This window comes from Jaculus jaculus, chromosome 2 (assembly GCF_020740685.1).
Source record: "Jaculus jaculus isolate mJacJac1 chromosome 2, mJacJac1.mat.Y.cur, whole genome shotgun sequence".
NCBI lineage: Eukaryota > Metazoa > Chordata > Mammalia > Rodentia > Dipodidae > Jaculus > Jaculus jaculus.
Genome location: NC_059103.1, coordinates 115,828,016 through 115,854,646, shown reverse-complemented (window position 1 = coordinate 115,854,646; position 26,631 = coordinate 115,828,016). Strand labels below are relative to the sequence as shown.

At 41.7% G+C, this 26,631-nt stretch overlaps 1 protein-coding gene across 5 annotated transcripts in view; it reads right to left on the bottom strand.

Annotated features, from left to right (window-relative positions):
- The window catches only part of Lin54 (lin-54 DREAM MuvB core complex component), a 73,724-nt gene that overhangs the window by 3,278 nt on the left and 43,815 nt on the right, over window positions 1-26,631 (bottom strand). For all 5 annotated transcript variants that reach the window (XM_004653391.3, XM_004653393.3, XM_045144115.1 and 2 more), the window contains exons 5-12: window positions 16,697-16,913; window positions 12,722-12,795; window positions 11,922-12,119; window positions 11,106-11,197; window positions 10,413-10,484; window positions 5,154-5,256; window positions 4,863-5,000; window positions 4,031-4,233 (exon numbers count right to left, since the gene is read on the bottom strand). In XM_004653391.3, the coding sequence (XP_004653448.1) occupies window positions 4,031-4,233; window positions 4,863-5,000; window positions 5,154-5,256; window positions 10,413-10,484; window positions 11,106-11,197; window positions 11,922-12,119; window positions 12,722-12,795; window positions 16,697-16,913 (1,097 nt within the window). The remainder of the gene's footprint in view (window positions 1-4,030; window positions 4,234-4,862; window positions 5,001-5,153; window positions 5,257-10,412; window positions 10,485-11,105; window positions 11,198-11,921; window positions 12,120-12,721; window positions 12,796-16,696; window positions 16,914-26,631) is intronic.

Below are 26,631 nucleotides of genomic sequence, written 5' to 3'. Positions count from 1 at the left end.
GGGTGTGGTATAATCCCAGCACTTGGAAGGCGGAGGTAGGAGGATCACCATGAGTTCAAGGCCACCCTGAGACTACCTAGTGATTGCAGGTCAGCCTGAGCTAGAGTGAGACCCTACCTCGAAAAACAAGTAACAACAACAACAAAAATCCTGAACTGGGCTGGAGAGATGGCTTAGCAGTTTAGCACTTGCCTGTGAAGCCTAAGGACCCTGGCTCAAGGTTCAATTCTCTAGGACTCACATTAGCCAGATGCACAAGGAGGCACACGTGTCTGGAGTTTGTTGGCAGTGACTGGAGGCCTTGGCATGCCCATTCTCTCTCTAACTGCCTCTTTCTCTCTGTGTCTGACGCTTTCAAATAGATAAATAAAAAGAAAAAATCCTGAACTACTGGACTAAGTACAGAACACTCCATCCCAAGGCTGGCTATATTGTAGTCAGGTCAGGTCTCAACGTCTGAGAGAAATTAAATCAGGGAACCTAACCTAATCACTAAGGCCACAACCTGAATGTAAACAGAAGTGAACAGAGCACACTGACACAGGGTGAAGTATGGAGTTAAGGCCACCATTCCAAGAGTAATCCAGGACTCAGGCTGCCACACAACTGCACAGAAATCCTAAAGGTATTAAGAAGCAAAACAACAATAACCAGACCTTAAAATCTAACATTATAATAATGTATAATTAGCAATAGTGACATATTCCAGGTCAAGATAGGCCTCAAAAAAAACTAGCCCACATCTGTCAGTCTCAGAACTCTTTTCCCTCCTCCCAACTGGCCAAAACTGAAGTCTTCCTGCAAAGAGCCCTGCTCTCTTCTCACTCCACAAGGCATCTAGACAACCTCTCTCCTTTCTTTGGTTTTTCGATGCATTCTCGCTCTGGCCCAGGCTGGCCTGGAATTTACTATGTAGCCTTAGGCTGACCTTGAATTCATAGCAATCCCTCCTACCTTGGCCTCCAGAGTGCTGGGATTAAAGCCCTGTGCCACCACACCTGGCATGTCTATTGAGCTGGCACCTCCACAAGCCCCCTTCCACTAGCTAGCCCACCGTGTCCCAAGGCACAGCCATAAAAGCCCTGGCATCACTGCCCCTCTCTCTTTTCTTCTTCTGCCCCCCTTCATGACACAGGTGCATGTCTTTATATCCTGCCTGTCCACCTCAGCCTCCTGCTCTGCTCACACATTCACCCTCTCTCTCTCTTTCCACACCCCATTCCTCCCTTCTATTGTTCCCCCTTGGCTCACACACCTGCTGGTGCCTTTAATGTGTGTACCAGGTGCCACGCTTGCTGCAATAGGGGGCTTCCTCCCTCCCTCTCCCTCTCCCTCTCCCTCTCACCTCCTCTCCCCTCCCCACCTCTCTCCCTCCCTCCCACTGCTCCTGCTGCCTCACTTGCACCTCTTTCTTTTAATATTTTATTTTTATTTATTTATTTATTTGATAGAGAGAGGGAGGGAGGGAAAAGGAAAGAGAGAGAGAGAGAGAAAGAGAGAATGGGTGCACCAGGCTAACATGGGTCCTGGGCAATTAAATTTGGCTTTGCAGGCACACACCTTAACCACTAAGCCAGCTCCTCCAGCCCCCTTTAAAAAAAAAAAAATTATTTATTTATTTATTTGACAGAGACGGGGGGAAGACAGAGAGAGAGAGTCACTTGCACCTCTTTCTTATTCCTTACCACTGTACCCTTGCTGTGGGGTGCACCCCCATTCCTCCTTCTTCCTCTCCCTAAGCCAAAGCAGCCAACTCTCCAGCTTCTTGCCTCCCCTTTGCCTCTTTTCAAAAGACTCCCACTCAGCCTTTCTGTGCTCTCGGAGCCTCTGTGTTTAAACCTCCACTAGTTTTCGCATTTACAACACACAGTTTAGAACCTGCACCTATAAGCATTAGATGGTACTTCAACTTTAGCATTTTATTTTATTTTGTTGTTTGCTTGTTTGTGGGCCTCTAGCCACTGCAAACGAACTTCAGATACATGTGTCACCATGTGTAGTCACCATGTGCATCTGGCTTATGTGGGACCTGGAGAATCAAACCTGGGTCCTTAGGCTTCACAGGCAATGCCTTAACTGCTAAGCCATCTTTCCAGTCCTGTTTTTTTGTCATCCCCCGCCCCTTTGGTTTGTCAAGGTAGGGTCTCACTCTAGCCCAGGCTGACCTGGAATTCACCATGTAATTAATCTCGGGGTGGCCTTGAATTCATAGAGATCCTCCTACCACTGCCTCCTGAGTGCTGGGATTTAAGGCGTGCACTACTATGCCCGGCAACCTTAGCATTTTTTTTCTTTTTCTTTTTTCTTTTTTTTTGTTTTTTGTTTTTTCGAGGTAGGGTCTCACTCTGGTCCAGGCTGACCTGGAATTAACTCTGTCATCTCAGGGTGGCCTTGAACTCATGGCAATCCTCCTACCTCTGCCTCCCGAGTGCTGGGATTAAAGGCGTGCGCCACCACGCCCGGCAACTTTAGCATTTTAAGTAGTATATCATTTCAAAGTTTATTTACTTAATAATTTCTCAAATTAATATATAAACAGAAACAGAAATGCTTCATTTCCCATAGATTCCTGGTAAAGAAATAGGAAACTGAGGCTGAGAGACAAGATGCTTCCTGAACTCACATACTACCAGGTAACACTGACAGTGTTTAAACTCAAGTCTACACTTTAATATTATACATATACATATATATATTTTTTTTGGTTTGTTATTTTATTTATTTGCAAGCAGAAAGGAGGAGAAAGGGAGGGAGGGAATATATGGACACACAAGGGCCTCTAGATGCATGCACTACTTTGTGCATCTGGCGTTACATGGGTACTGGGCAATCGAACCTGGGTCATTAGGCTTTGCAGGCAAGTGCCTTAACCACTGAGCCATGTCTCTAGCTGCAGGTCTACCCTTTTATTTTAAACATTTTAGAATATGTTATTTGAATTAATTGTATTATGTTATGTGGCACACAATATGCATTCCATACATATCACCTTCCTTTATGCATTCATTCACTCGTTTGACAGAAACAGGCAGGAAGAAAGAATGTGAGTATGGGAGCACCAGGACATCCTGCCACTGCATGTGAGCTCCAGACACAGACCACTTTGGGCGTTTGGATTTATGCGGATACTGGCGAATGGGATGGGACTGTCCAGCTTTGGAAGCAAAACCACTTTAACCACTGAGTCACCTCTCCAGTGTACCTTTTGAAACAGGAACACACTGTGCTGCTCAGGATGGCCTGAAACTCCCTGTGACCTTCCTGCCTCAGCTCCTGAGTATCTAGGAATGAAGGCACCTGCAACTGCACCCAGCTGTTTGACTTAAGGTTAAACTTCTCTACTCCAGAGCTCAGTAGTCTAGTGACAGACATAAGAGACTACACTATTACAACATAATTCACGGCCTGGTAACAGTAAAGGAAAACTGTCCTAAGAACATAAAAATGACAAAGTAAGAAAATACAAAAGAAACACACTGAAAGCACCATAAAAATGTTGGCTTTCATAAGGTTTTCAAAATTACATATTTATTTCACCTATTTAAGAGAAATCTAACTAAAGTAAGCATAGCACACAAAAGCAATCAGTACATTTTAGAATAGCACGAGATATGACAGAGGTTTTATTACCCTTCAATTCTTTAAAATTAAGTGCAAAAAAAGTAGATAATTTAAGCGTGCAACAACTAAAAGTATGAACTCTACTTAGTCCTGCGCAACAGAAACTTTACTAAAAGTGACTGAGAAACACACATAAGAAATGTTGACAGGGCTGGAGAGATGGCTTAGCGGTTAAGCGCTTGCCTGTGAAACCTAAGGATCCTGGTTCGAGACTTGATTCCCCAGGATCCACAAGGGGGCGCACGCGTCTGGAGTTAGTTTGCATTGGCTGGAGGCCCTAGCGTACCCGGTCTCTTTCTCTCTCTCTCTCTCTTTCTCTCTCTCTTTCTCTCCCTCTCTCTGCCTCTTTCTCTGTCTATCACTATTAAATAAATTAATAAACAACAACAAAAAAGAAATGCCGACTTACTTCCCTCCTCCACTGTTCAAAGCTGGGGCTGGTCTCGTAAGCAGGTCAGAAATCTGCGAGGATAACTTGGTCTTGGCTGCTGTCTGCTGCTGTACCCTGACTTCCGCCGCGTCGGCTAGGTGCATCAATGTCTTTCTCTCAGGGCTTTCTTCAAAGTTCTTACAGCCAATGCATTTGCATATTGAGGAGCACATTATTTTTGCCTAGATGTTTTTAAAATTCCAAATCAAAACCAGAAAATATTCTTAAGTAGATTCTTCAAATAATAACATTATCTGATCAACTGACTTAAGGTTAGATAGAAGTAAGCTGAGCAAGGTGGTGCACACCTTTAATCCCAACACTCTGGAGGCTGTGTCAGGAGGGTCTCCATGAGCTCAAGACCAGCCTACGCTACAGAGTGAGTTACAGGTCACGTAGGGTTAGGGTGAGATTGATCCTCGCACTCAGGAGGCAGAGATAAAGAGGATCATCGTCAGTTCAAGGCCAGCCTAGGACTACAGAATGTGTTCCAGATCAGCCTGGGCTACAGTGAGGCCCTATCTCAAGAAAAGAAAACAAAAATCAGTACACTGGAATTCTGCTATATGAACTTTGAGCCATAATGATCATCAAGTAGGGAATTAGTAAGCCAGCGAATACAACCGCAAGCTGTAACGGAGCTTGAGGTACAGTTCTCATGAAGTTTGTTGGTAAAGCCACAGGCCTTCCTCAAACAAGGACTTCTGAACTAACTGTTCTTCTTTTCAATGTGTAGTGGTAAGGTAGGATCTTAATTTTCAAGTAAATTTCTGAAGTATAAGATTCCTAAAGCAACTTCTGAGCATCTCACCTCATAGCATTCGCAGTAGTTTTTGAGACACCCTGATCGTTTGCAATTACAGCCTTTGCTGTGCCGGCGATCTGACTCCCCCTCCTTTCCTTTCCCAATCTTCGGCTTAAATGCTTCCGGATTTCTGTCAAGGCATGCCTTTAGAACAGACCAAATACAAAGTTAAATCACATCTTAAATTTAAACATTGCAAAAGAAATTAATATGTTATTCTAAGACAAATGTGTTTTTAAAAAATAGGTAACAGTAAAGATTTTTATCAGTTCAATAAAATTGTTTAAAAAAAATCACCTTTATTGCTTTTTGCCTTTCATTTTCATGTTCCAAATTGTTATAACAATTGGTGCAATTGCAGTTGTTGCAAAATTCACCATTTGCAAAGCAATCACAGTATCTGGAAGATGAAATCAATGTAAGATGAAAAGTTGTTAAAAAAAAACTATATATGTATGCATCTTATATACATTATGTATGTGTTACTCGGAGCTAACTAACTATAGGGTTTATTAGCACATGTAGATTGTCAACTACATGCTGAGATTCAAAATTTTACCCACCAACTCCTAGACTGTCAGCCTAAAAACTTAATCCAACTAGTAAGAGCTGTAACCCAAGAGCTATGTGATTTTTATGTACCATTGAATAAGTTATTTCAAATCCTAAAAAAGAAAAGTACTGCTACATTCTCACTACTAGACTTCTTTGGATTTTAGAAGCCCAATATATCCTTTTCGCTGAACTGTTTCATGTCAAAGCAATGAACAAACTAATCAACCAATGCTAAGCAGTACCTGGCTTAGGAGACCAAGCATAAAGGCCATAAATAAGATCAAATTCACGAATACAGAGGGGCCCTAGCCCTACTCCAATGACTCATGGATGGTAGATGATACAATCCCTTCCTTCCCTCCCTCCCTGCATACCACCTCTTTCCTCCCTTGCTGCCCTTCCCCTTCTTTACCTCCCTTCCCTCCCTCCCTTCACTGTTCTTCTTCTTGGACAGGGAGGTGTGTAGTATGTAGGGGTGTGTTGCATATTCATGTGAGTGCAGAGGGGTGCATGCATATTATGTGGAGATAGGGCCTCTCACTGAACCTAGAAAGAGCACAAGGGTTTTTAGTTTATTTTACTTTTTATTTATTTATTCATTCATTCATTTTGGTTTTACAAGGCGGGGCCTCACTCTAGCTCAGGCTGACCAGGAATTCACTATGTAGTCTCAGGGTGGCCTCAAACTCACAGTGATCCTCCTACCTCTCTGCCTCCTGAGTGCTGGGATTAAAGATGCTCACCATCATGCCCAGCTTACTTTTTTATTTTTTAAGTTAATTTATTAACTTTGCAAGCAGACAAAGAAGAGAGAGAAACCTGGGCTTCCAGCCACTGCAAATGAACTACAGACACCTGTACTCTTTGAGAATCTGGCTTTATGTGGGCATGGAGAATTAAACTCAGGTTGTTAGGCTTTGCAGGCAAGCACTTTAACTGCTGAGCCACCTCTCCAGCCCAAGGGTTGTTTGTTTATTTGTTGGTCTGTTTGTTTGTTTTTGAGTTAGGGTCTCACTCTAGCCCTGGCTGACCTGGAATTCACTATGTAGTCTCAGAGTGGCCTTGAACTCAGTGACCCTTCCACCTCTGCCTCCCAAGTGCTGGGATACCAGGCATATACCACTATGCCTAGCTCTAAGGTGTTTTATTTTTTAATCTATTTTTAATTTTTTAATTTTTTTAACTTTAGAGAGAGAGAGAGAGAGAGAGAGAGAGAATGGGTGCTCCAGGGCTTCTTGCTGCTGCAAATGAACTCCAGATGCATGTGCCACTATGCACCTGGCTTTTACGTGGGTACTGGGGAATCAAACCCAGATCATTAGGCTTTGCAGGCTAGCATCATAACTGGTGAGCTATCTCTCCAGTCCTAAAAAAAAACATTTTTATTTATTAATTTACAAGGAGAGAGAGGGAGGTTTCGAGAGAATCAGAGAGAGGAAGCTGGCGCACCAGGGCCTCTTGCCACTGCAAACAAACTCCAGATGCATGTACCATTGGTGCATCTGTTTTTACATGGGTACTGGAGAATTGAACCCATGTGGTCAAGCTTTACTAGCAAGTACCTTTAACTACTGAGCCATACCACTCCAGCACAGGTTTTGTTTTTTTTTTTTTTCCTTTTCCTTTTTCCTTTGTTTTTGGTAGGGGGTGAAACTGGCTGAGTAGTGAGCACTAAAGATCTTCCTACCTGTGTCCCTCTCAGTGCTGGGGTTACAGGCATGTGTGGCCATGCCTGGCTTTTTATGTGGGTGCGAGGGATCCATTTCAGGCCCTCATAATTGTGCAGCAAACACTTTAACCTGCTGAGTCACTGCCCACACAATATTTTTCTTTCTCTCCCACCTCACACCACCCCTGGCCATGCTCACTTGTTGCTGAGACAGAGTCTCATACCCAGTCTGGCCTTGAGCTTGCTATGCAGCTGAGTATGGCTCTGAACTCCTGATCCTCCTGCCTCCACTCGCCAATGCTGGGATTACAGGTGTGCGCCACCCAGCCTGGCTTGCGTTCTTCAGAATCAATGCAAGAATACTTTTGTGATGCTGTAAGTGCTCATCCCTTCACTTGGCTGTCTGATTTAAATTAATTAATTAGGCAGGGCTGGGGAGATGGCTCAGCAGTTCAAGATGCTTGACAGCCTAGGTTTGAGTCCCCAGAACACACAGAAAGGCAGAAACCCAAAAATGAATATAATAATAATAGCTTGGTACAACTTGGTACATACAATTCCTCAGACCTCCATGCATGCATGTGCCATGGTCCACACACTTCCCCACACACAAATATATAAATAAATCTTGTTCTGTTTTGTTTTTCCAAGATAACGTCTCACTTGTTCAGACTGACCTGGAACTCACTCTGTATGGCCTCAAACTCACAAGGATCCTCATATCTCTGCCTCCAGAGTGCTGGGATCAAAGGCATATGCCACCATGCCTGACTCTATAAATTAATTAGATAATGTTCTACAAGGCTTCCTAAACTTTGACTGACTGACTGACTGACTGATTGATTGACAGTATCTCATGTAGCCCACATTGGCCATGACTTTACCATGTATTTGAGGAATGGCCATGAACTCATGATTCTCCTTTGCCTTCAATTCTCAAGTGTTGAGAGTTAACAAACAAAAAAAGCCAGGTGTGGTGGCACACACCTTTAATCCCAGCACTCAGGATGCAATGGTAGGAAGATTGCCATTAGTTTGAGATCACTCTGAGACTACATAGTAAATTCCAGGTCAGCTAGGGTTAGAGTGAAACCTTACCTTGAAACACCCCTGCCCCTGCCAAAAAAAAAAAACAGAGAGAGAGAGGAAAAAAAAAACAACTGGGTATGGTGGTAATCACCTTTAATCCCAGCACTTACAAGGCAGATCACTGAGACTGAGGACAGCCTGAGCTGGAGTGAGACTCTACCTCAAAAAAAAAAAAAAAAAAAAAAGCCAAACATGGTGGCACATGCCTTTAGTCCTACCTTGAACATCCCCCCCACAAAAAAATTAAATTAGAAAAAGCAGCTGGGGGGGCGGGGCCTGGAGAGATGGCTTAGCAGTTAAGGCACTTGCCTGCAGAGTCAAAGGATCCCAGTTCTACTCTCCAGTAAGACAGATGCAGAAGATGGCGCATGTGTCTGGAGTTCGTTTGCACTGAATAGAGGCCCTGGCACACCTATTCTCTCTTTCTCTGTCTGTCTCAAACAAATAATAATAAATATTGTTTTTAAAAAAATCATTAAAAAAGCAGCCAGGTGTGGTGGTGCACACCTTTATTTTATTTTATTTTATTTATTTATTTATTTATTTATTTATTTATTTATTTATTTATTTATTTGACAGACAAAGAGGAAGAGAGAGAGGGAGAATGGGATTTATTTATTTATTTATTTATTTATTTATTTATTTATTTATTTGACAGACAAAGAGGAAGAGAGAGAGGGAGAATGGGCATTCCAGGACTTCCAGCCACTGCAAATGAACTCCAGATGCATGCACCCCCTTGTGCATCTGGCTAACATAGGTCCTGGGGAATCGAACCTGGGTCCTTTGGCTTTGCAGGCAAATACCTTAACTGCTAAGCCATCCCTCCAGCCTGGTGCATGCCTTTAATCCCAGCACTTGGGAGGCAGAGGTAGGAGGATCACTGAACTCCAGATGCCTGCACCCCCTTGTGCATCTGGCTAACATAGGTCCTGGGGAATCGAACCTAGGTCCTTTGGCTTTGCAGGCAAATGCCTTAGCTGCTAAGCCATCCCTCAAGCCTGGTGCATGCCTTTAATGCCAGCACTTGGGAGGCAGAGGTAGGAGGATCACCATGAGTTCAAGGCCACACTGAGACTACACAGTAAATTCCAGGTCAGGCAGAGCTAGAGTGAAACCCTAACCTAACCCTACCTCAAAAAAAAAATTTAAAAAAAAAAAGAAGAAAGAAAGAAAAGAAAAAATAAATAAATAAAACAGCAGCACAGCACACACTCAGAATGAATGAAGCAAGCTGGCTGGATGCAGTGGTGAATGCCTGAAATCCCAACACTTGAGGGTTTTGTGAGAGAGGGGTGGGGGGTGAGGCGTGTGCCAGCATGTACGACATTTGTTTTATTTTATTTTATTGGTTTTTAAACGTAGGGTCTCTAACTCCCTAGCACTGGGATTATAGGTGTATGCCACTTTTATTGGGTACAGGAAATCAAACACAGGTCTCCATGCTTAGACACAGCAAGAGCTTTACTGACAGCCTAAGCTATACTGCCTCAGCCTTAGTTAGTGTGTGTGATTTAGTGTGTGTGAGCATGCATATGTGGGCCTAGGCCAGGAGACAACTGTGGGTATTGTTCATAACGGCTCCTTTTTATTAGACAAGGTCTCTCATTGGCCTGGAGCTTGCCCAGTAGATTAGACTAGCTGGCCAGAAAGATGGAGAGATCCTCCTGTCTGCTACCTCAGGGCTGGGATTATAAGTGGGTGGCCCAGATTTTATTATATTGAATCTAAGGATCAAATTTAGACCCTAATGCTTAGATGGCAAGTACTTATCAACTAAACACTTATCTCCCAGCCTCCAGCTTACATTTTTTGGGGGGGATGGGGAGGACTGGAGGTAGGGTCTGGCTCTAGCCCAGGCTGACCTGGAAATCACTAAGTAGTCTCAGGATGGCCTTGAACTCACAGCAATCCTCCTACCTCTGCCTCCCAAGTACTGGGATCGAAGGCGTACATCAGGCCTCTTCTTTGTTTGTTTTTTTTTTTTTGTTTTTGCTTTTTGTTTTTTGACTTGGTGTATGGCTAGAGGACAACCTTGGGTGTCATTCCTTAGGTATGCCATGTACCTTCCCAGTGCTATGATTATAGGTGCCTGGCATTTTTACTTGGGTACCAGGGATCAAAATCAGGATCTTATGCTTGCAAGGCAAGTACTTTGCCAAGTCTACTATCTTCCTAGTCCCTCACTTATTTCTAAGAGCACTTCTAGTTACCACGTAAGCAGTAATAGTAAAACTACTCACAATTTCAAACACAGCGATTTTGTGCAATTACAGGGCTTTCTGGGCCGACTGGCAGACTCTGATGGGATTATGCTATCCAGAAACAAAAGATACATTTTAATCAATTAAAAATAAGTATTTTAAACTACAAAAGTCTCCAATGTATAAATTCTCCCTAAAATAAAAATTAAACAGTGCATTCACTTCTAAAAGACCTCTACTAGGTTGTTCTGTTTGTATTTTCATTTGAAAGTCATTAGTGACTGCTAAAGAAACTGCAAATACTCTTCCCTCTGAGAAAACAAAGGTTGAAAATAGCTCAAAACTCTTAGGATTTAATTAGCAGGAAATGGGCTTGTGGCAGCAGAATGGGCAGTGGGCACAGCCCAGTTCTCTTGCATTAACTGAGCACTGCCCACAAGCTCCCAGCACAAAGACAGCAATGAACAAATTAGAAAACAGTAACAACAAGGAAAAAGCCTAACACAGTTAAAGAAAGAGCTAGCATTATACAAATCTTTAAAATGAGAGGGAGAACAATATTAGGGAGCCTTTTAACTAGTGATTATTTCTGTAAATTGATATATTTCAAAATAAAGAGTACTATAGACAAATAGGAAGAAAAATCAAATGTGATATATTTGGACTACATCTATTTACTATTGTCTTTAAGCTGATCCAATAATTGAACTTACATATCTTTAAAAGACTCACCCATTGAATGGAAGCCTTGCCTGAGTCTGGATGCCCGATGTCCCAGTAAAGTTAGAGTTGCTTGCTATAGACACGAACGAAGACTGCTGTAGCTATATGTAAAGAAAGGCACATTTGTAAAACTGGACAATACCCTCAGATACAATAATGAATAGCAGCACATCTGTGGGGTTGGAAAGAGGACTCAGTGGTTAAAAGTGCTTGCTTACAAAGCCTGACAGCACAGATTCGAAAGCCCAGTACAATATGTCAGATGCACAAAGTAGTGCATGCATCTGGATTATGGTTGCAGTGGCTAGAGGTACAGGCATGCCAATTCTTTCTCCCTCTACCCATCACACAAAAAAATTATACACACACACACACACACACACACACACACACACACACACAAAACAAAGGTTAATGATAGTATTATGGAGCTTTGGGCTGAAGGGATGGCTTAGCGGTTAAGGAATTTGCCTGCAAAGCCAAAGGACCCAGGTTTGATTCCCCAGGACCCACATTAGCCAGATGCACAAGGGGGTGCACTTGTTGAGTTCAGTTCGTTTGCAGTGGCTAGAGGCCCTGGAGCGCCCATTTTCTCTCCCTTTCCCAGCACTTGGGAAGCAGAGGTAAAAGGACTGCCATTGAGTTCGAGGCCACCCTGAATTCCAGTTGGTGAGACCTTAACTTGAAACCAACTTCCCCCCACCCAAAAAAAGGGCATTTTAACCTAAGTTACATGTTTCTGGATGGCTTCACAGTGTGGTAGAGCTAGGCATCTGGACTCAATGATCACTTTGGCAATACGGTAACTTCAGTCTCTGCACACACCTGAGTGACATACTGAGCAGGAAGCACGGCATAGCCCACATTCCCTGCTCCTGGAGCTGGTGCCAGGACGGTACCCGGTGGCAGGTTGGTGAGGTTGGGCTGGATCTGTGGCAGTGGTGTGGCAGGCATGATAAGCCGCTGCTGTGGCTGGCTAGTAGTTACAATCTGCGAAGTTGAATTGATTGGTTTTGGAACAACCTAAAAGAGAGGATATTTTGTGATAATAAACTCAAAGTAAACTTTGTAGTTTCTCAGTTCAGAACAAACCTCTTGTACCTAAGACTTAATTTCAAATTAAAAAAAAGTCAAGCCGGGCATGGTGGAGCACGCCTTTAGTCCCAGCACTCAGAAGGCGGAGGTAGGAGGATCACTGTGAGTTTGAGACCACCCTGAGACTACACAGTGAATTCCAGGTCAGCCTGAGCTAGAGTGAGACCTTACCTCAAAAAACTAGATACATAAATAAAAATCAAAATTAAAAAGCCATTGGAGAGATGCCTTAGCTTTTAAGAGCTTGCGTGTGAAGCATAAGGATCCCAATTCAAGGCTCAATTCCCCAGAACCCACATAAGCCAGATGCACAAGGTGGTGAATGTATCTGGAGTTCATCTGCAGTGGTTGGAGGCCCTGGTGTACCCATTCTCTCTCTCTCTCTCTTTCTCTCTCTCTCTCTGTTTCTTGCTCTCAAATAAATAAATAATAAACAAAAAGTTAAAAATCAAAAAATAAAAATAAATAAATAAAAAAGTCAAATATCATTTGGGAAAAGCTGACAAGTTGTGTGATTGCATGATACTCACTTGTTTGACAGCCTGAGCTGGGACAAATGGAACCGACATCCGTACTGGGGTGGTATTAACAACCACTGGTTTTGCTTTGTAAAAGAAAAAAAAAAAAAGAAAAACAATTTACTTATAGAAAATAGTGCTCAAAACTCTTAAGAATACTTATGTCTCAAGTTACCCATAAAAAAGAGCTTGAGGCACTGTGTGTTCTGAGCAATACTTAATCGATAGTTACTCATCTACCAGCTTTACTCTGAAGTAACTAAAAATTATGACAGAATACCTGTAGCTCCAAGGTGTCCTGTTGACATGCATTGTCTGTACTCAGAAAGCTTACACTCAGGCTGGGCGTGATGGTGCACAGCTTTTTTTTTTTTTTTCCTGGGGGAAGGGGTGTTGTTCAAGATAGGGTTTTACTCTAGCTCAGGATGACCTGGAATTCACTACGTAGACCCAGGATAGCCTCAAACTCACAGGGATCCTCCTACCTCTGCTTCCCAAGTGCTGGGATTAAAGGAATGTGCCACCATACTTGGCTATGCTACTATTTCTAATTTCTATATTTCTATTCAAGCCAAAAAGAGTACCATGCTTGTATAACTGAGTATTTACAGAACAAATATGGAGAGGCAAAACATATGGGTTCTGAAAATGCAGAGATGGTTCAGTGGATACAGTGTTTGCTATACAAGCCTGAGGTCTCAAGTCAAGATCCCCAGCATTCACATAAATGCCAGGCTCATGTAGTAACCTGCCTGCAAATCCAATGCTTGGGAGGCAGAGACAGATCAGTGATCCCCAAGGCAAACTGGCTGCTAGACTAGCTGAATCAATGAGTTTTGTCTCAACTGAGAGACACTGCCTCAGGAAAGGAAGTGGAGAGCCATCAAGAAGACACACCTGATAGAATCTCTGGCCTGCAGGCACATATGCACTCAAAAGTAAGTGAAAGCTGGGCACAGTGGCACATGCCTTTAATCCCAGCACTCGGGAGCAGAGGTAGGAGGACTGCCGTGAGCTGGAGGACTGTCGTGAGCTCGAGGCCTCCCTGAGACTCCATAGTGAATTCCACGTCACCCTGAGCTAGAGAGAGACCCTACCTTGAAAAAAAAAAAAAAAAAAGAAAGAAAAAAGGAAATGAAATGAAATGAAATGAAAAAGGAAAAGAAAAAAAAAAGGATATAGGTTCTAAAATCAGAAGACCCAGGGGGTTCAAATCCAAGTTCTACTTTCTAACCATTCAGGCTATCTGCCTGTTCTTGGGTAGTAATGACCATAACAAGCTGTAAGATTAAATATGCCGATTTTTGGAATGGATTAGAGTAATGCCCAACAAATACCAAGTGCTCAATACAAGTTGCTGTGAAGATGGAGAGATGGCTCAGTGGTTAAGGTGCATGCCTGCAATGCCTAATGATCCAGGTTTGATTTCCCAGTATCCACATAAAGACAGATGCATCTGCTCTCAAGATTACATCTAGGGCAGCTTAGGTAAGAACTCAAATAGAAGAAACACTACTGAAAAAGATAAGCTGCTATGAGATATCAAGGGAGAAGGAATAGGTATTTTATCGGAATACAATGGAAATATGGAAAATGCATGAAATATGATAAGCCCTAATTGTTAGGCAGGTGGCGGAGAAGACACAGCACACAGTGCTATGGCTATGCAGACAGAAGCCTGGAAGGGGAGGAGATGAGACAAGTCAGAAGAGTGCAAACACTGAGAGACTGGGGTGCCAGCAGCTGGAATGAGAGCCAAGGAATGGATGCAAGAGACCTGGTGGAAGGGAAGGAAAATGATTTGCCAACAATGGTAGATACAAGGGAAGAAAGAGCATCACTGCAGAGCTTTCCAAGGACCAGGAAAATAAAGATGACTATCAGAACTAAAACCTCAAAGGTGAGCTGGTTTGAAGAGATGATGAAACAAGACACACAAATGCTGTGATGCAATTTTTGGAAAAGGCTGGCTCTCGACTGACCACAGAAGCTGGTCCAAGGCCAATCAAGTGTAATTCTGAAAACTCTGCTTCCATTTCCACAGTCCTGAAGGGGGGATTAAAGAAGACAAAGAATGGGCTGGAGAGATGGCTTAGCAGTTAAACTCTTGCCTGTGAAGCCTAAGGACCCCGGTTCGAGGCTCGTTTCCCCAGGACCCACGCATCTGGAGTTCCTTTGCAATGGCTGGAGGCCCTGGCGTGCCCATTCTCTCCCTCCCTCCCTCCCTCTCTCTCTCTCTCTCTCTCTCTCTGCCTCTTTCTCTCCCTGTCTATCACTTTCAAATAAATAAGTAAATAAATATTTTTTTAAAAAAGAAGACAAAGAATATTTTTTGGTTTTCATTTATACACAAGTAAAGCTGAAGTGGAGGAGTAAAGCTCGAAGACTGGTCTGAAAAAAAGACCGAGATAGTGAGATATAAACTCCTCTGAACAGTAAATAAATAGAAAGGCCAGCATGATAGCAATAATTTTTTGTTTTGATTATACATTAGACAGAGAATTTGCACACAAGTGCCTCAGCCACAAAAGTCCAACTCCAGACGCTTGCACCACCTAGTGGGCATGTGTGACCTTGCACTTGCCTCACCTTGGTGCATCTGGCTTATGTGGTATCTGTAGAGACAAACATGGGTCCTTAGGCTTCGCAGGCAAGTACCTTAGCTAAGCCATCTCTCCAGCCCTTTTCTTGTTGGGGGGGGAGGAGTTTTCAAGGTAGGGTCTCCCTCTAGCTCAGCCTAACCTGGAATTCATTATGTAGTCTCAGGGTGAACTCATGGTGATCCTCCTACCTCTGTCTCTCCAGTGCTGGGATTAAAGGCATGTGCCACCATGCCCAGCCCTTTGCCCTTTGTTTTCATGAGCTCTGGTGACTCTTGGGCCTCAGCTCTCTATGTAACTGGGGTAACAAACATGTGTGGCCATGCCCAACTATTTATGTAGGTCTTAGAGCTCAAACTCCAGTGGTCTCCCAGATCTTCATGCTTGCACAGGAAGTTCTCTTAATCCCCGAGCCATCTCTCAGCCCACAAAATATTACTTATTCATCTCCTCCCTTTAGTAATTTGTCCAAAAAAAGGTAATTTTCCCTTCTATAGTTTTTATAGTTTCCTTTTATAGGAAAAACAGCTGTTAAATAATAATAGGTGGTTCTAAACCTCTGTACTCTTAAGAAAATGAAAGAATAATTCTTGCATTAATTTCTGTTTGGTTTGTGTTGCTAAAGGCATCTTACTCAGGGTCTTGGGCATGTCAGGCAAGCATTCTATCACTGAACTACATCTCAACCCTTCTAGTTACTTCTAAGAAATAATAAATCCCTCACTAGCTATCAATAATTCTTTGACATTGTTGGGCATACAGCAGCCTTCCAAAAGAAAAATCAGGCTCCAGTGGAACTACAAACTATTCTGATCCTTTCACCCCGCCCATTTTTTCCTCTACAAAGTAGATAAATATGACTAACATTATACATGTGTGTCAGGTGGCAGGAAGGACTAAGCATAAACACAGAAGAAAAAGGACATCAAAGAGGGCTATCTTCTAGAAAAATACAATTGCACACAATGACAAATATTTAGGTCACTTTATCATTCAAAATACGGTGAAACTTAAATGCTAAATTCTTATTCATTTACATCTTGACTATTTGTTATTTCAACTGAAACCAGTTTTATCAAGGAGCTATAGAGCTCAGAAATCAAAAAAAAGTTTTTTGGTTCCATCTAAAATGGATCCCAGTGGCAGAAATAGTGGCATTTTAAGTTAAGAGTAAAATAGCTAACCTGACGAATATTTATGATTATATGGCATTACAGCACACTTCTAGCTACCAACTTCCAGTAGAATTTTACACATATATGATTCTATTTCATTGCCTACTATAATAGTGGCTGGTTCAAACTGAGAGCTTAAATGTCACAATCAGGATTTTGGAACGTTAATAATATTCAAAACATTCATTACTGTTTAAAAAAAGGTTACTAACCTTGCTGAAGAGGCTGAGTGTTTACACTGGTATTCTGACTAACTGGCTGAGTTGAGCTACTGGCTGTTGAGGCAGTAACAAGTCGGACATAATGAAACTTGCTTCCAGGCACTTGAATCTGCTGAACATTGGGAGCAGTTGCCAGAGGAATAATTGTCTTAAACTGTGATGCGCTCACTCCTCCAACAGTGATGGTCTGCACAGCTGACTTCACTGCCTATTGAACAATCAGAACAACATGGCTGCCATTAATCTGGATTTAACTTCCTACTCCTGCTAAGTGGTGGCAATCACTCAGTCATAAAGAGAGCTCTTAAAGTTCATTAGCAGCTGTTGGAAGGAACAACCTGTTAGAAAGAAATGAAAAAGAATATACAAGAAATTACAGTTTTGTTACTGTCAGGTAAAATTTATAAGAAAGGGATTATTATTTTTCTTTTAAGCAAAAGTCTCATTCTAGCACAGACTAACCTAGAACTCACTCTGCCCTAGTCTGGTTTTATACTCACAGCAATTATCCTACCTCAGCCTCCTGAGTGTGAGTCACCATGCCCATGTCAAAAAACGGATTATTTTTAGACAGGTGTGATGGCGCACACCTTTAAATCCAGCACTTAAGAGGCAGAGGTAGGAGGATCTCCATGAGTTTGGAGCTATTCTGAGACTACATCGTGAATTACAGGTCAGCCTAGGCTAGTATGAAACCTTACTTTGAAAAACCAAAAAAAAAATAAATAAATAAAAATTTAAAAAAATAATAAAAGAGGGCTGGAAGGTGGCTTAGTGGGTAAGGCATTTGCCTGAAAAGCCAAAGGACCCAGGTTTGATTCCCCAGGACCCACATTAGCCAGATGTACAAGTGGGTGCACACAGCTGGAGGCCCTGGTGTGCCCATTCTCTCATTCTCTCTCCCTCTTTCTCTGTCAAATAAGTAAAAATTAAATATTAAGAAAACAGAAAGGGATTAGTTTTTAAACTCTCACAATTAAGCTCCATATTTAATGGAGAAAATAGACTAGATATTTCTACCAAATAATACTTTATCTTTAACATGTTCTAAAGGGGAATGGCCATTTTATCATACCTTGTTAAGGCTAGTCAATTCTGAAAGGCTTATAATACCCAGGTACACTAGCTTATGGGTAGAATACCAAATTCAATTCAAAATCACCTCAATTCTAGTTATCTAAAGAAACAACATTTTGAGTGGATCTGACCTGAATCAATATAATCATTGTAATTATTTTAACCCTTCAATCATAAAGCAAAGAGCCTTCCCAAGAAGCTAAAGGAAGCAGAAGAGCTAGCTTTCTGAGGTGTTCTTCATTCCTGTATAACTAACATACATCAGCACACTGTCACAAAATCCAAAGGGAAGCTAGGTATGACAGTGTATTTGTAATCTCAGCACTGGGGAAGCAAAGGTAGGTGTACTGAGAGCTCAAGGCTAGTTGGACTACAAAGTGAGACTCTATTTCAAAAACTGGAGAGACGGCTTAGTGGTTAAGTCGCTTGCCTGCAAAGCTTAAGGACCCATGTTCTACTCTCCAGATCCCACATTAGCCAGACACACAAAGGTAAGGCAAGCACAAGGCTACACATGTCCACTAGGTGGTGCAAGCAGCTGGAGTTCAACTGCAGTGGCTGAGGCCCTGGTGTGTCAATTCTATCTGCCTCTCTCTCTTACTCTCCCTAAAATTAAAAAAAAAAAACAAACAAACATGGTATCAATAATAATACTATTAGCAGTAGTTAGTAATCATAGGAGCAGGAGCAAAGGTGGCTAGAGAGATGGTTCAGTGTGTATAATCATGACAATTTGAGTTGGGATCCCCAGAAGACATATAAAAGTCAGATATAGCTGCAATTGTCTATAATCTCAGTCCTACTACAGCAAGATGGGAGGAGAGACTGGAGCACCCTAGAAACTCATGGGCCGACCAGCCTGGACTACATAGTGGGGAGCAACACAAGATCGTGCCTCCTCAAACAAAGCAGAGAGCAAGGACCCAACTCTAAGCTTGTTCTGACAATCACACATGTTCCATGATATATATTAGTCTGTCTGCATGCATAACCACACAAACGTTTAATTTGCTGTATAATATCTTTTTTTCTTTTTTGGTTGTTCAAGGCAGGGTCTTGCTCTAGCCAAGGCTGACCTGGAATTCACTATGTAGTCTCAAGGTAGCCTTGAACTTACAGTGATCCTCTTACCTCTGCCTCCCAAATGCTGGGATTTAAGGGTTGTGCCTCCACACCTGGCTTAATGTTAATTTAAAAAAATTATATTTATTGCTTTTTTTATAAATAAGGATGCACTTTTTTGTTTTATTTTTTTGAAGTAGAATCTTACTCAATCCCAGTCTGACCTGGAATTCACTCTGTAGTCTTAGGTTAGCCTCAAACTCACAGCAATCCTCTACCTCGGCCTCCTGAGTGCTGGGATTAATGGCATGCACCACCACACCCAGCTAAAGTAATTTTATAAAAGGCTGTATACACCCCCATCTAATCTATAGCAAACCCACAGTGCCAAGTGATAGTTGAAATCTATATTCACCTACTATTAGGATAGTAATTTATAAAGGAAGAATTCTGAAGTGTCTGGATATTTGCATAAAAGCCCCCCAAAAAAATCAAAAAGGAGAATGTCATTTAGTTTGTTAAGACTATGGTCAAAGGAGATTAATTACTTCAGCATAAAATAATTCACAAATTTTCATTAGGCAGAGGCATCAAAAAGAGATTCAAAATAAGGTCAGAAGCTAACAGTACCCATAGCAGTCAATGAATTATGTGAAATCAGAAAGCATAAAAGGTAAAATATTTACAGTTAGGCCAGAGACAGTCTCAGTGGGAAAGTCACATGACCCACTCAGGAACAAGGGTTGAAGTATAGGGGCTGGAGAGATGGTTCAGCAATTAAGGCACTTGCCTGCCCCGGCACCCACATAAAGCAAGATGCACAGGTGGCACATGCATCTGGAGTGCATTTGCAACAGCTGGAGACCCTGGCATGCCCATTCTCTCTCTCTCTCCCTCAATATTTGTAAACAAATATATATTTTTTAAGTACAGGGCTAGTTAATTTCACTGAGTAAATGCAATACATGAAAGACAATTCCAAAATCTCTATACAGATTAACTGATTTTAAATCCAGCAGCCATATAAGTGAGGTAAATTTAGCACTGCTTCTGTTATGTCTGCATCGTGTACCTTTTATTTATTTATTTTTTGATGTAAGGTCTCACTCTAGCCCACGTTAACCTGAAACTCACTGTGTAAGTTCCAAGCTAGCCTCAAACTCACAGGGATCCTCCTACTTCTTCTGCCTGTGAATGCTGGGATTAAAGGCATGGGCCACGACACCCAGCTATAGTACCTTTTCTACCTTAAAAAAAAAAATGTTGTGTGTATTCAAGGTCTACAATGGTAGAATATAGATTAAATAGGAAAACAGTTCCAACAGTGAAGCAAATTAAGAAATTTATGATCTCAGAGTTACTCATTTCATAGTTTGTGTGGCAAGAGCAGCTAAAATGTACTCACTTAGCAGAAATGAAAAATACAGTTCACCGGGCGTGGTGGCGCATGCCTTTAATCCCAGCACTCGGGGAGGCAGAGGTAGGAGGATCACCATGAGTTCGAGGCCACACTGAGACTCCATAGTGAATTCCAGGTCAGCCTGGGCTACAGTGAGACCCTATCTCGAAAAACAAAACAAAACAAAACAAAAAAAATGGTGTTTTGAAAACTGGATATATATCTGCAGAAAGATGAAAATAGATTCTTCTCTCTCTCCATGCACAAGAATTAAGTCCAAATGGATTAAAGACCTTAACATCAGACCGGAAACTCTGAAACTGCTAGAGGAAAAAGTAGGGGAAACCCTTCAACATAATGGTCTTGGCAAAGACTTTCTGAATACAACCCCAATTGCTCAGGCAATAAAACCACAGATTAACCACTGGGACCTAATGAAATTACAAAGATTTTGCACCGCAAAGGACACAGTGAATAAAGCAAAGAGGCAACCTACAGAATGGGAAAAAATCTTCGCCAGCTATGTATCTGATAGAGGATTAATATCTAGGATATACAAAGAACTCAAAAAGTTAAATAATAAGGAATCAAACAAGCCAATCAAAAAATGGGCTATGGAGCTAAATAGAGAGTTCTCAAAGGAAGAAATACGAATGGCATATAAGCATCTAAAAAAATGTTCTACATCACTAGTCATCAGGGAAATGCAGATTAAAACTACATTGAGATTCCATCTCACTCCTGTCAGATTGGCCACCATCATGAAAACAAATGATCATAAATGTTGGCGGGGATGTGGAAAAAAAGGAACCCTTCTGCACTGCTGGTGGGAATGCAATCTGGTCCAGCCATTGTGGAAAACAGTGTGGAGGTTCCTAAAACAGCTAGAGATTGATCTACTATATGACCCAGCTATAGCACTCCTAGGCATATATCCAAAGGACTCATCTCATTTCCTTAGAAGTACGTGCTCAACCATGTTTATTGCTGCTCAATTTATAATAGCTGGGAAATGGAACCAGCCTAGCTGCCCCTCAACAGATGAGTGGATAATGAAGATGTGGCACATTTATACTATGGAGTTCTACTCAGCGGTAAAGAAAAATGAAGTTATGAAATTTGCAGAAAAATGGATGGACCTGGAAAGTATTATACTAAGTGAGGTAACCAAGGCCCAGAAAGCCAAACGCCACATGTTCTCTCTCATATGTGGATCCTAGCTACAGATGACTGGGCTTCTGCGTGAGAATGAAAATACTTAGTAGCAGAGGCCAGTAAGTTAAAAAGGAGACATAAAGGGTAGAGAAAGGAAGGGAGGAGGATACTTCATAGGTTGATATTGTATATATGTAATTACAATGATTGTAATGGGGAGGTAATATGATGGAGAATGGAATTTCAAATGGGAAAGTGTGGGGGTGGGGAGGGAGGGAATTACCATGGGATATATTTTATAATCATGGAAAATGTTAATAAAAATTAAAAAAAAGAAAACCAGGATAAATGGGCTAGACAGATTGCTTAGTGGTTAAGGCGCTTGCCAGCAAAGCCAAAGGACCCAGGTTTGATTCCCAGTACCCATGTAAGACAGATGCACATGATGGTGCATGCATCTGGAATGTTTCCAGCAGCCAGAGACCCTGGTGCACTGATCTTCTCTGCTTCTCTCTCTCTCTCAAATAAATAAATATTTTAAAATTAAAAAAAAAAAAAGGTGCTTGCTTGTAAGGTCTGACAGTGAGGCTCAATTCCCAAGTGCCCAGATAAATAAAGCCAGATGCACAAAGCAGTGGACATCTGGAGTTCATCTACAGTGGCAGGTGGCCTAGGCACGCCCATTAATATTCATTCTCTCTTTTTCTCTTAAATAAAAGAAATGACAGTGGTGTGTTCAGCACTATGTAAGACATCTCTATCATACCCTCCAAGGCTGAATGGGCAATGAAGAAGAGGTAGTATAAATAATGTAGCCAGGTGTGGTGGTGCAATCCTTTAATCATACCACCTGGGAGGCAGAGGTAAGAGGATCACCATGAGTTCAAGGCCTCCCTGAGAATATGTTGAAAATTCCAGGTCAGCCTGGGCTAAAGTGAAAAACCAAAATAATAAGAGGGGGCTGAGGTGGCTTAGTGGTTAAGACATTTGCCTGCAAAGCCTAAGGACCCACGTTCGATTCTGCGGGTCCCAGGTAGACCAGACGCACAAGGTGAGGCAAGTGCAAGGTCACACGTGCACACAAGGTGTCACATGCATCTGGAGTTCAATTGCAGTTGCTGGAGGCCCTGGCACACCCATTTTCTCTCTCTCTCTCTGTCTCATTAAAAAAGAGCTAGGTGCGGTAGTGCACACCTTTAATCCCAACACTTGGGAGGCAGAGGTAGGAGGATTACTGTGATTTCAAGGCCAGCTTGAGACTATATAGTGAATTACAAGTCAGCCAGGCTGGAATGAGACCCTACCTCAAAACAAAACAAACAAACAAAAAAGAATGTAAGAGGGCCAGAGAGATGGCTTAGCAGTGAAGGTGTTTGCCTGCAAAGCCTACAGACCCAGATTCAATTCCCCAGAACCCACATAAGCCATATGCACATGGTGACACATGCATCTGGAGTTCATATGCAGTGGCTGGACATGCCCATTCTCTTTCTCTTTCTCTCATAAATAAAAGATTAATAAAAAAGAATATAAGGAACCAAAGGAAAGGGAGAAGTATTTTGCAATACTTTCTTCTAGACACAAAGTGGCCACCATGATTGTTATGACCTTAGTGGCTGACATTACCTATACAAGGCCTGCGTAATACGAAAAGATGACATCAAAATAGAAGACAGACTAGTTGGAAAGAAGAAGGGACTCAGTGGTGAGAAAAGGCAGGAGATTATGATCATGCTTTATTGTCTGTATGTATGGAGCTTTTTTAATTAAAAGTTGAAAATGGAGTATAAGACATCAACACAATGAAGAACAAATATATATATCATCAGAGGCTAGCGAAAGAGCTAAGCACTTGCCATGGGGGTCCTGAGTTTAGAGTGCCAGTGCCAAAGTGTGGAGGTTTGTGTCTGTAATCCCATTGCTTGGGAGGTGAAGACAGAAGGATTCTCAGGGCAAGCTGGCTCTGGGTTCAGTGAGTGACCCTGTCTAAATAAATAAGGTACACAGCCACAGAGGGAGACATCTAATGTTGACCTCTGCACACCTCCCCAAAACGTCATATAATCATCTCAACACAGGAAAAGAACTTCAAAGCCAGGCATGGTGGCACACGCCTTTAATTTCAGCACTCAAGAGGCAGAGGTAGGAGGATTAATGTGAATTTGAGGCCATTCTGAGACTACATGGTAAATTCCAGGTAAACCTGGGCTAGAGTGAAACCCTACCTTGAAAAAACAAACATAAAAAAGGAAAATTCATAAAATTCAATGACCCTTTATAATAAAAGCTCTGAACAAATAAGATACAGAAGAAGCATGGATAAACATATAATGGCCAAATACAAAAAGCCAACAGTTAACATTCTACTGAATGAGGAAAAGCTAAGAGCATTCTAAATATGGAACAAGAAAAAGATGCCTACTTTCACTACCTTTATTCAGCATAGTACTAGAAGTCATAGTCAGAGCAATCAGGGAAAGAAAAAAAGGTATCTAAATTAGAAGAGAAAGTCAAATCATCGCTACCTGTAGATAACATGATCTCACATACACAGAAAACCCCAAAGGAGCCACTGAAAGACTACTAAAACTAAGGACGAAACAACAGTAAAAGGATACCCAATCAACATAGAAAAAGCAGATAGCACTGGTCCACACCATCCCACCACCAGCAAATTACCTGAAATGGAAGGGAAGAAAGCAAGCACTGTAACAATGGCTACCAAAAACAAACATGTCTTTATTCCTAGTGCTTAGGAGGCTGAGTTAGGAGGATTGCTGTGAGTTCGAGGCCAGCCTGAGACTACATAGTGAATTCCAGGTCTCCCAAGCTAGAGTGAGACCCTACGATGCTAAAAGTACCCAGAATGGATGGGTCCTTGGCTCAATTTTATTTAAAAATACAGTATTTCCAGTTAAGATGGCAGCACAGTTAAGCCAAAGCAGCATCTTTCTACGAGAGTGAAGGTGGATAAGGAACTATCAACAGCAGAGAAGCAGGAGAGACCCAGAGCCTCTAGCCCACACACGAGCAGCCAGAATTAGCTCCTCCAAGAGTGCCTGTGGCCCTGGTCTGCTGTGAAGAGCTATGCGTGGCCCAGCCCTGCCTGAGCCACAGAAGCAGAACCCCAGTGAAGAGATTTTCCACTCACACTAGTCTCCTTGCAAAGTCAAGAAACCTAAAGGAGAAGCCAGCAGGGTTGAGCTGAGTAGCTCTGGAATACCAGGCATTTTCCAGAGCCTCGTCCAACAGCATCCAGAACTGCTGGAGATCTAGGGACTCCGAGGGATCTTGGCTACTCTCAATTACACAGCAACCAACACAACCAATCAGAACAGCACATTTACCGAATACAGCCGAGTCCACAGCACAACAAAGAGAATCCAAGGGTGCACACAGTACAACAGAACATCCCATCAACATGCTGCAGAAGACACATTTTCCTCAGCAGCACACGGAACATTCTCTGAAATAGACCATATACTAGAACACATAGAAAATCTTAACAAATACAGGAAAACTGAAATAATTCTTTGCACCTTTATCTGATCACAATAGAATTAAACTACAAATCAGCAACAAAAGCAAAAAAAACCCCTACAGAGCATACACAAAATCATGGAGACTAAACAGTACTCTACTGAATGGCGAATGGCACATTGAAGAAATCAAAAAGGAAATAAAAAATTAATTGAATCAAGATGATAATGAGAACATAACATAACAAAACCTATGGGACACAATGAAGGCAGTCAGAAGAAGGAAATTTATAGCTTTAAGGGCCTATATTAAGAGATTAGAAAGGTCCCAAGTAAACAACTTAATGCTTCACCTTAAGGCCTTGGAAAAAGAATAACACAAACCAAATATCAGTAGACAGAAAGAAATAATAAAAGATTAGGACAGGGGCTGGAGAGATGGCTTAGTGGTTGAGGCGTTTGCCTGCAAAGAAAAGGATTTTGGTTTGATTCCTCAAGATCCACATAAACTAGATGTACAAGGTAGCACATGTGTCTGCAATTGTCTATAGTTGCTAGAGGCCCTGACACACCCATTCATTCTCTTTCTCTCTCTCAAAAGAAAAAAAAACAGATTAGGGCAGAAATTAATGAAATAGAAACAAAAAGAAAAAAGTATCAATGAAATAAAGGGTTGATTCTTTGAAAGAATAAACAAGATTGATAAACCCTTACCAAATCTGACCGAAAGAGAGAAGAGATACAAATTAATAAAAGTAGAGATAAAAAAGGCACCATTACAATACCAGAGAAATTCAAAAAATCATAATGACATACTATATGAATATATACTCCACCAAGTTTGAAAATCTGAAAAAAATGGATGATATCTTTGATTTATATGACCTATCAAAATTAAATCGGGATGAGATTAATCACTTAAATAACAAGTATGAAGATCCAAGCAGTTATCAAAAATCTCCCAACTAGGAGGGGAGGGAGGGAGTTACCATGGGATTGTTTTTATAATCATGGAAAATGTTAATAAAAATTAAAAATAATAAATAAATAAATAAATAAATAAAAGGACTGGAGAGACGGGTCATCAGATAAGATGCTTGCTTATAAAGCCTAAGAATCCAAGTTTGATTCCTCAGGACCCACATAAAGCCAGATGCACAATGTTTCTGGAGTTAGCAGTGGCCAGAGGCATACCTATTCTCTATCTGCCTCTCCACCTCCTAAAATAAATAAATAAAATAAAATATTTTTATAGTGGCGAAAAAAAAAATCTCCCAACTAAAAAAAGCCCAGACCCAGATGGGTTCACTGGTGAATTTTACCAGACCTTCACAGAAGAACACTATTGCTTCCCAAACTTTTCTATAAAATAGAAAATGAAGGAATCCTATCAAACTCCTTCTACAAAGCAACACCCTGACTCATATGGACCTTTGGAATTGGCTGATTAATCATGGTGATACCAGAAGTCAATAGATAAGAAGCCTACTGAGTTTCTTCTTGATCTGTATAAACAGAAAAGTTCTAGAGCAAAGGAACTTTGAATTATAGCAACAGAGAATCAAGACCTCTTAATCAGTTTCCAGACTTGGGCCAGTTTACAGATCCTGAGCCCCTTGATTGAATGGGTGGCCAGGTCCCCTCAAGAAAGGACCCTCCTACAGCCCCCAAAAGTTTCAATATTAAGCTTACACCTATCCTTCCTCAGAGGGACCTGTGGCTTTTTGCTAGGGTAACTGTACACTGGGGAAAAG